At 41.3% G+C, this 11,066-nt stretch overlaps 1 protein-coding gene across 1 annotated transcript in view; it reads right to left on the bottom strand.

Moving 5' to 3' along the window:
• Window positions 1–6,951: 6,951 nt before the first annotated feature.
• Window positions 6,952–11,066, bottom strand: part of LOC310871204 (cadherin-18-like) — a 143,281-nt gene continuing 139,166 nt past the window's right edge. The window contains exons 10-11 of the mRNA XM_083782695.1: window positions 10,223–10,492; window positions 6,952–7,974 (exon numbers count right to left, since the gene is read on the bottom strand). Coding sequence (XP_083638821.1) covers window positions 7,319–7,974; window positions 10,223–10,492 — 926 coding nt within the window. The 3' untranslated portion in view covers window positions 6,952–7,318. The remainder of the gene's footprint in view (window positions 7,975–10,222; window positions 10,493–11,066) is intronic.

Below are 11,066 nucleotides of genomic sequence, written 5' to 3'. Positions count from 1 at the left end.
TAAAAATGGGATAAAAAACGTCTAAAAATAGACGTCTAAAAAACTTCTAAAAATAGACGTCTAAAACACGTCTAAAAATAGACGTGTTTTAGTACGGCATACTGTAGCACGCCGTTTTTCATCATTTTTGAGGATTTGAAAAAAATGAAGAAAAAAAAAAACATGGGTTATAGCCCATCGTTTTTTGATTTTTTGATTATTATTTTTTACCTCGTTTTTCATCATTTTTGAACATGGGCTATAGCCCATACCGTACGGCATACTATAGCACGCCGTTTTTCATCATTTTTGAGGATTTGAAAAAAAAAAAAAAAAAAAAAACATGGGTTATAGCCCATCGTTTTTTGAAATTTTGAAAAAATAAAATTAACCTCGTTTTTCATCATTTTTGAACATGGGCTATAGCCCCTACAGTACGGCATACTATAGCACGCCGTTTTTCATCATTTTTGAGGATTTGAAAAAAAAATCAAAATTCAAAAAACATGGGTTATCGCCCATCGTTTTTTGAATTTTTGGAATAAAAAAAGAAAACTCGTTTTTCATCATTTCTGACCATGGGCTATAGCCCATACCGTACGGCATACTATAGCACGCCGTTTTTCCTCATTTTTGAGGATTTGAAAAAAAATCTAAAAATCTAAAAACATGGGTTATAGCCCATCGTTTTTTGAAAATTTGAAAAAAAAAATTAACCTCGTTTTTCATCATTTTTGAACATGGGCTATAGCCCCTACCGTACGGCATACTATAGCACGCCGTTTTTCCTCACTTTTGAGGATTTGAAAAAAAATCAAAAATCCAAAAAACATGGGTTATAGCCCATCGTTTTTTTAAATTTTGAAAAAAAACATTAACCTCGTTTTTCATCATTTTTGAGCATGGGCTATAGCCCCTACCGTACGGCATACTATAGCACGCCGTTTTTTATCATCTTTGAGGATTTGAAAAAAAAAAAGAAAAAAATCATAAACATGGGTTATAGCCCATCGTTTTTAGATTTTTTTATTATTTTATTTAACCTCGTTTTTCATCATTTTTGAACATGGGCTATAGCCCCTACCGTACGGCATACTATAGCACGCAGTTTTTCATCATTTTTGAGGATTTGAAAAAAAAATCTAAAATTCTAAAAACATGGGTTATAGCCCATCGGTTTTTGAATTTTAGATTTTTTTTTTTAACCTCGTTTTTCATCATTTTTGAACATGGGCTATAGCCCCTACCGTACAGCATACTATAGCACGCCGTTTTTCATCATTTTTGAGGATTTGAAAAAAAAATCAAAAAAAAAAAAGGGTTATAGCCCATCGTTTTTTTGAATTTTAGTTTTTTTTTTTATCCTCGTTTTTCATTTTTGAACATGGGCTATAGCCCCTACCGTACGGCATACTATAGCACGCCGTTTTTCATCATTTTTGAGGATTTAAAAAAAAATCAAAAATTCAAAAAACATGGGTTCTTTCAAGTTGTGTTTGCGAAATATGGGAGGTTTCGTTCTGAAAGCGAGATACAGAATTTAATTTCATGAACTTCCACAGGACATTTAAAATGGCCTGCGGGTTTAAGACTCGTGACGTAGGCGGCCAGCGCCTCAGGGGTATTTAAGGCCTAGCCCCCACGTCATGAGTCATTCGTTTTCCCTTCTGTCCAAGATAGGTACGCAAGTTCTAGCCAGCGCTGTTTGGAGCAATTCTACGTCTCGTAAACCGGACAAGAGAGAGGACTCGAGCACCGTGAGGCTCTCCGATAGCTCTGGTTAGTTTTTAATTCTTGTGGTACTGCAGAATTAGGCCTCGAGAACCCTTTTTCCTCACGTTAGCGATAGCTAGCGTCGGAAAACAGGGCCTTGAAGCAGACGTGCGAGCGAAGGCTAAAGCTAACTAGCGCTTTGTCAACGGGCTTCCAAAACAAAGCCCGCGGCCTTTCAGCTAACGCTCGAGCGCAGGCTAACTACCTTTAGCTCTTGGTCAACGGGCTCCCGAAAGAGCACCGCGGCCTTGTTGCTGGCGCTCGAGCGTGCTAGCTAGCACTCAGCCCTGTTAGCCTTTTGTTCTGGCTGTTGAGTCAACGGGTTTTTTCTTTGCCCGCGGCTCTACTTAGCCTGAACTGGCTAGCTCGGCTAACCTGTTAGCCTAGCCGCTCGTCGAAGAAAACAACAAGATACAGAACCAGTTCCCTGCCGGTCTACCAAAAATAGCCGCAGGAGCTGGCCTGTACCTCGACGAAGATGGCTTCCCGTCCGCCCAAGGGCAAGAAGAGCGACAACATGGTGGACCTGACCGTCAAGAAGTCCCGTCTTCACCGAGTGAAACAGTACTTTGAGAGGTTTGAATACGACAGGCCCATCCTAGACACCCTCGGATGCGCAGTTCTACGGAGGGCCTCCACGCTCTACACCAAAGTAAAGTTGAAAGAATTGAGTCCTGAACACAGAATCACATTCATCAAATGCTTTGAGCACTGTTTTGTACATTAGTGTAACACCCGGGAATCGAACCCAGGTCTCCCGCACGGAAGGCCATCATCTTAACCACTAATCCAAAGCAGCTGCCTATAGCGAAGGGGAGATATGAGACTGTAGATGATATTGTTCACAGGCTGGGGCTGTGAGCCACTGCTACAATAGCCTTCAGGTAGCTCTACATGTTCAAATCCCTGTTCGCCTATAATTTAATGCTGGAGTGTTTCAACTTTACTAACACGCACAGTTTCACCGCAATCGGACGCTGCGTTGACTAGTTGTGGGAATTTGTACAAAACGGGTACAAAGCGGGCTACTCCTGAAAGGTTTAGAAGCCAATCGTAAGCAATGAAGGTGGATTATGAGAAATCAAACAAACGCGTCTTGATCACATGACTATGGAGAGCATGTGTACTGATTTGCGTGAAATTTGGATAAAATCTGAAGGAGTAATATTAGAAAATGTGTTTTACATGTCGGCCTCCTGGTGGCGCTATAAAAATGTGAAAAATTCCAGGCAAAGGTTTTTCATTGGCCTCAAGGGAGTTGGCATACAAAGTTACCCACAGATCCAGTTAGAGGTAAAAACACTTTTCGGCGAGTTATAGCGCCACCATGAGACTGAGTTGAAAATGTTCACATTTCTTCCTCTGCCTAGTGGGAATGTGCGTGCACAATTTCACGGAAATCACACGATGTGTTCATGATTTGCAGCATTTTGTTTGAAACTGAGCACTTGACTTTGGAAGCCAATCTTAGCTAATCAGGATGGAGTCTGAGAAATCTGAAAGACCCGTTTCGTTGAATGGCTCTAGAGAGACTGTGTACCAATTTGCGTGATGTTTGGACAAAATCTGTAGGTGGCGCTATAACAGGACGTTCTGGAAATTCTGGGGCAGAGGTTCATTGTTGGCATCCAGGGAGTGTGTGTGCAAAATTTGACATCGACCGGGTTAACGGTGCAGGAGACACACACACACACACACACACACACACACACACACACACACACACACACACACACACACACACACTCTCACCCCATGCCTTCGGCCTGGTGGAGACAATAAGTACAAATCATCAATAAGTACAAATCATTAAAAAAGGTGATTGGGCAGAGGGAATCAGAACACAAAATATAAATGTCATGCATGGGGAAAAAACAAACAAGAAGACGTCATATCGCCAATCTATCAGAAGGCTACTATGATATCAGTATTATGACTCCAGCCATTGCCATATCTGGACAAAGTTCCAGCCCAATCCAACGGCCATGAAATCTAATCTAGTATAAAATTACAGTTTTAAAAAGTCAAATAAAAGGACTAGATTAGCCCGACGTGTCTGTTTGGGGTCATCGTTGTTTTCAAAGACGGGCACAAATGGCCAGGGCCAATATGAGTCGTGATCTAAGGAATCCAGGGGAAAAAGGAATTTTGAGTTATAGGCCAAAACGTAAAGTGGGTTGTTAGAGAGGCCAATTTGAAAATGTCACTTGAACTACTGAGAGAGTGTGCAAAGTCACAGACACACGGCTGGACGGACAGAGACGAAAACCAATTCGTCGTATGGCGATAACAAATCCATTTGTTCAAGTGAACAAAATCCCCACTCGCAAACAGATAATTAAATATTGTCAGTGTTTTTCCAAGCTCAGAGACAGCCGGGGTAGAGACAATATTTGTTTCGAGCACAGCATATCCGTATACAGTGAGGGCTTTTCAAGTTTCAATTAATGACATAAATGCTTTGATTAATTTATACATATTGAACACAACAATGTCAACAAAACAATGAATTTAGTTGGTTTAATTGGATTATGAGAGTTAAGGTACAACCCTCACCATAACAGCTGATGATAATGTACTAATTAAATACCACTCTGCTGAATGTAATTAACATAATAGGATAATAGGTTAATGGGTTCTAGCCCATTTATCAGGGCTTTGTTATTGTTTGGAAAAACTCTTATTATAATATTTGCAACCAAATGTTTGGGAGCATTTTGTGCTTTTTATTTACATAGTTTGTTTACTCGATCACAGTGAAATGACAATGTCAACAGCTGTGCTCCAGCACCGAACAGCTTCAAAATTGGGAAATTATGGTAGCCAAAACTGTTGTTTATGCATTTATTACATTCAAGTGAAAGCTTAGAAAATCATTAGCGGGTTTATTTTTGTGTGGCTGGCAAAAGAACAGATCCCAGGAAATCAAATGGCTGAAAGGCGGCCACAATGCTGCATAGATGGTGCTGTATTATGCAGTTTACCCTTCTAAACCTTCTAAAGGCCCATGCTCAGTCAGAAACCCAATTACAATTCCTATGAATAATTCATATTTTCAGCCTGGCTATTACAGGAGCTCGAACAAGTGTGTGTTGGGGTCACCGTTGTTTTCAAAGACAGGCCTCCCTAATTACTTCTCGAATAAATAAGCAACACAAATCAGTATGGCGTTCAGATGATGATGTGTACTATGTTGCTGGGGATTATTCCTGTTTCATGTCTATGTGTGCGGTTTGAATTCCTTCCTCGTATTCCCCTCCCATTCTAGACCAAGTAATGATCGGAAGTTATATTGCAATGAATGACAGGAAAAGAAAGTCCCCAAATTAACATGGTAAAAAATATATGGTCATAAAATATGTAAGGAAGATGAATATCCTCTTGTAAAAATAGCAAAGTAATTCAAAATAGCAGTCCTACAATACAGATTGTACTAATCATTAGACTTTAATGGTCCTTTATTTATGTCCCTTATTAGGCCTCCAGGGATGAGGCTACAAAGCCATGTGGAGAGACAGACCTTATTTCACGGCAGATTTACAAATCCCAAGATGGCTCTAGTCTAAGAGCTGCACTGCAAAGCGTTTCGAGCCAATTATTACACATGTTGGTGCTGGTGGTGTACCCCCAATAAATACAACATACAAATACATATATTTCCCCGCTATTCTTCGGATAATAATTTGTTTAGTATGTTTAGTATGTAGTAATGAAAAAGCAAGCTGGAAAGTATAGTCAAAAGAAGTTTAAAGACCTTGAGAGTTTTGTTTTTACAGACACTTTGGGTGAGACAGATACAAATATTGAATGCGTTGGTGGTGTTTGATAATGAGAATTCAAAACAGACCGTTTGACGTAACAGGATATATGTTAGAAAATAATAACTCTACTGCTATTAAAGGACAGCACATTATAGATTCAAGCCTTAGAAAAGCATACAATCAACCAGTCTCTCTGAAATCAATAGTCTTTTTATTTAACAATAAAAATATACACCAGGGAAAATAATTTCCGTTTCCTGCATCTTTCTTTTTCACAAACATTTTCTTTCCACTGACTTGAGCCCATGTGCAAAGACATACAGATTTTTTTTTAAACTCCCAAACCAATTTACAGATGCACATAATTCATTTGTCAGGACCAAGAGAGAAAGACAGAGAGAGTGGAAAGAGATCGAAAAAGACGTCATGTTTTTTGCTGTCAGAGTTTTGCAGCTGGCAGAGAGCTTGGAGCCCTCATTTTGTCGTCTTGCCACTCATGGTGGCAATTCACCAAGTGTCCCCTCGTGTCACTGTCTGTCTGGCTGTCGATAATGTCTGCTCACCACTAGTCTTGTGACTGCCCTGTAGTAGATATCTGCCAACACCGTAATGGGGCCGTTTCACTTGCATGAGTCGAGCCTAGTGCCAGACACAGAGATAGCTTTCAATGGAGATCAATGCCAGACGTTTAACAGAGGTCATCAATGACGGCAGTGTTGCATCTATAGGCTTAGCCCATACTCATGGAACTGGCCCTAGGGGGTCTGTAAAAATGTATGTTGGGGCCCTGAGGCTTCTATACTTGGACCCCTCCCATTTCCTCCTCCCTACAAGCTCATAATTCGTGGACTTGAGATTTGTCGTGAACTTAACTGTAGATCTGCTATTGTTGCTGAACGTTCGCCTATTGTGACATGCCCAGAATAGGGCGCTAAGGTTCATGGGGTTTAGCTCCTGTGGCCCTTATGAGCATGCACATCTGTCAGGAAAAATAAATAATTGGTAAAGGAACAGCATAAAACAACATTAAGGGGGAAAAGGCCTGGAGGCTTCTTTGGCCTGATAATGTCACTAGCTTTCTGAGACTCTCTCTTGCCTCTCTCCCTGGCCAACGCACTTTGCAGCTGAGACCTGAGGCCAGCTGTTTTCTCAGTGGTTCAAAAAATGCAATTTCCATTTGCAGAAGATAAATTGATGACTTTGTGGCACAAGCTTTTGCACCTCCCAAACTGCTGTCCCAGTGTGTCCTTCAAAGCTCAAGGGTTAAGCTGGATCCGACACATGAGGTGGACAATGGCACCGTGACATCACATTTCTAGCAGAACTTCAATTATAAAAGTGAGTAATGTCGCGAGTGGATTAGTGGAATACATTTGGATGTGACCAGCTCAAACATTTCAATTGAAACATCAAACAAGTACACAGTAAAATCCTCAGTGTTCATTTAACTCCAAAGAGTGTACAAATGGAACCAAATGGACCCAAAGGGGAATCATGAGAAACCAAAAGTTCCAAAGTTTTGGTCACCGCACATTTTGTCCCATACTTTTGCAACAGCATATATCCAGAAAACACCTTGGTTGTTCCTTGGTTGTTCTCCAAAATGGTCATTGAACCAGTATGCGTTTGTCCTATTTCACAATAATGGCTTTTCTCATTCTCTGACTTCACTTTATGCCCCAGCTGACATCCATGGTGAGCATCCAAGTGACAAGCAATACGGTCAGTTCGGGGACTCAATGGCACAAACAATTAATTTACTCAACCCGGCTTAGTGGTGGAAGGAAAAAAAAAGCTCTTCCTACTTAGGACTCAGGGTTGGTTGGTAGAGTGAGACACTCTCCATAAAGTCGTTCCAGAGTTTGGCTCTCCAGTTCCCAGTCTTGGACGGGGTCGGTCAGTCCCAGAGAGCTGACCGACCCGGCTAAGGAGCCCCGGCCTTCATAGGCGTAAGTCTGCAGCGAATCGTACGGCGGACCCCGCGTGTCCGTGTCCGCCTCCGCCACCTTCCTCCGAATCACCCGCTGAATGACCTCCTGGCTGTCCGGCGCCAGACAGGGCGCAGACTGACTGACGTCTCGGGGAACACAGCCGATCATGAGCCACGCGGGCTCCAGCTCTGGGCTGTACTCCCCGTAGTCCTCCTTTCCTCTCTTCTTCTTCTTCTTCCTCACCACCACCATGTCCCCCCCTCCGTCGTCCTCCTCCTCCTCCTCCTCCAGCTCGTTGTCTTGTCTACACTGGCGCTGCCGCGGGCGGCCGTGGTAGGTGTGGAACTTCCGCGTCCGCTCGGACGCCGCCGGGTTCCGCAGCGCGGCGATGTCGAAGGCCTCCGTGTCCTCCTCGCCGCCTCCCTCGTCGTCGTAGGTCACCACGTTCTCCCTGACGTCCTCCTCGGACAGGATCAGCGGCTCCTTGCTGGTCTTCTTGCTGCGGAGCTGAGCGAATAGCATCACTATGGCTGAAGAGAGAGGGACAGCAGAGAGGAACGAGAGGAGGATAGTTAGATAGAGAGATAAGTTATGAGAGAGGGAACAATGTGAATGAGATATGCAGATAGGACGAAGATAGAAGAAACGCAGAGATCGATACTTTGCTTTCATCAGTGAAATAAGACTGTGATTGTTTGCGTTATGATTCATTGTGATAGGAAGTGAGCAATTATTGAACAATACCGTAGCTGAACTGACACAGCACATTACGTCTCTTCATTTCATCCATGGTGCTTTCTTCATTCCAAACTATATAACACCTTTTGTAGAGTGCCCTCTATCTCACTGAGCAGTTGAGACAAATGACAGTCTAAGTCCATAATTTATTCTGACCCCTCCCCGACCCCTTAGTGTGGACTGTTATTCGTCTCAACTGCTCGCAATCATATGTTCCTCAGAGACTATTAATGTAAAAATACACATGTATATCATACACTAGTTTTATTTATTATTTACAGACAACGTGTCATAAGGCCATCCGTGCCACTGCACACTGCATTAACATTATATTAATGTAAAAACTTGGGGCGGCAGAGAGTGTATTAGTCACATTCATGTTTCAATAACTGGATAAAACTAGTATGACTGAGTTAAATATTTCACTAGCATTTATCTGTTGATTTGATTGGCTAGTTAAAACCTCACCTCTGTACCATGTGTGTATCTCTACCAAGTATACATCAACGAGGTAGGCAGACGAGGGAAATATTCTATGGAGCCAATATAATATTATACAATTGAGTTTTCAATGACTACAGCCAACATGAATTCACTTCCCATCACCATTAGCCTCATCACCATAACTACAGTGTCATACAATGGTCATGGAAATGCCATTACATTGAAATGATCAAAAGGGTTTTGACCGTCAAGATGTGCTGTGCATGTAAGGCCAACTTGCACAGGGAACATTCTTCGTTTTACTTTTTATCTATAGTTTATATTTTGTAATACAACTACAATATACATTAATAACAGGAGAGTTTATCTGATAATCTAGAGTGGAGATGATTTCTCCATTCTGTCTGACCCTCACTCCGTTTCTCACTTGCTTTGTATTCACCTCTCTCCTCCCACAGACCACTACGCACACCTTTATTACTCACATTCACTTCATATACCCCCGTCTGTCAAGGCAACACAGAGAGATGAAGGGAAATAAATAATATCAAAAGTATCCTTTGCACAAGGGAGCGGTAGAGTTGTCAGAAAGTTTTTGCTGTTGTTTTTTTCCCTTGCTAAACACTTGACAGCATCATACACAAAGCATCCATGAATTAATCAGTACAAGCCTGAAGATGAATATCCTTCGGGACAATAAAGATTATTATTAATATTGCCTCGTTTACAGTACAAGCGTCTAGTTGAATGACGGCCCTACAGGAGGTTTATTTTAGCGTTAGCAGTCTTAAGACCAAACAGTGTACACAGATATACTGCAGACATATCTTCCCTACTAAATGAATGAATTTCATCGCACCAAATTAGCTACATGGCGTGTGCGCGATGCATGTACAGTATGTAGCCTATGTGTATGTATGTATGATACAGAAGCATCACTATTAATAATATACAGAGGGTCACAGCACTATACTTATTGATTATATACTTATATATATATATATATATATATATATATATATATATATATATATATATATATATATATATATATATATAATTATTTCTACTTGCAAAAAATAGATTTCAACCTTACTACTACTTTGTACTACTAGGACTAAGACTAAAAAAGATGTTAAAAAAATAAAAAAAATAAAGTTTGATGAAAGATTTATAATAATTAAATAATAATTATATAATAATATAATAAATTAATAATTTACATTTTGGGGATATCTTTCACAATAATGAATAAAACATGTTCTAGACATTCTAATGATCACAAAAAAACATATATTACAATTATTTTACCTACTTTTATTAGGGTAAAGGTCAAAAGTATTAGGTTAATAAAGATTCAAAGTCCAGACATTTTTTATTTGTGTGAATTTCAGCCTCTGTGGGGGGTATTTATATGCAAATATCATGACCAATGGCATTGAAATGGCATTGCAATGAACATCACTGATGATGTTTAGGTGAAAAAAGAACAGAAAAAAATAATAATAATTTAGTAATTAAATTAAATAAAATTGTTGCTAAAAAGCAACGCTGGGTCTTAGAGGGATATAGTGGTATATCTCCAGCTGTACTTACCCAGCAGTATGATGATACACAGCAGAATGGCTACAAAGGCCCCTGTGCTGAGGCCTGCTGACGACAGGAAGGCCTGGGCGCGGCACACGTTGCCTCCACTGCGCCCCCTGCCGTTCCGTTCACACACACACACCCGCAGCGTGAGCGTGGCCGTGCTGCTGAGCGGGGGCTCGCCACCGTCGCCCACGACCAGCGGCAGCTGGAAGACCTCGCGCTCCCCGTCCTGACTAAACACTCCCCGGCGATGGGACAGGATGCTGGCTGTGTTATCTAGAGGAGGACAAAATAGACGCAGGGACACAACGTCTTATTGACATGCATAGCAACAATGCAATTGTACTGTGATGGATTTTACAGTATGAACATGGCCGTATATATAAAGAGGGTGCAAGCGAAGTACATATCCGCAATCATTGCTATAGACTAGTGGTTGTTCAACGACAGGGGTCTCCCGGTTTCTCCAAAATTAGAAGGAAACACATCGCCAGTTTTGGGATACCATTTCTATCCGTCGGACCCTAGAGTCTATAATGTTCCTTAATCCCCAACTGCAAATTGGCCAAAGGGTGGCGCTAGGGGTAAGTCATGGGATCATTACAATCAGTAGGGGTAATCCTGAAATCTTTCTGATAGATATGCAATATCATCTGTTAAAAAGTTGATATTTTGGGCTGAGGGTGGTGCTAGAAGAAAGGTCATGGGTCACTCAAATAGTTTGAGTTTCTGCATGTACTTCATGGCAATGTGCCCATTAGATGTTGAAATAACCATAACTTGTGTGCAAGTAGAAGGTTTGGCCTAAGGGTGGCGCTATAGGGGAGAGATGTATGCTGTCCTCACATCC

Source organism: Protomyctophum parallelum, assembly GCF_964188405.1.
Source record: "Protomyctophum parallelum genome assembly, chromosome: 14".
In the NCBI taxonomy this organism is placed as follows: Eukaryota; Metazoa; Chordata; class Actinopteri; order Myctophiformes; family Myctophidae; genus Protomyctophum; species Protomyctophum parallelum.
The sequence above is the reverse complement of the archived record's forward strand: the minus strand, read 5'-3'. Positions and strand labels throughout refer to the sequence as shown.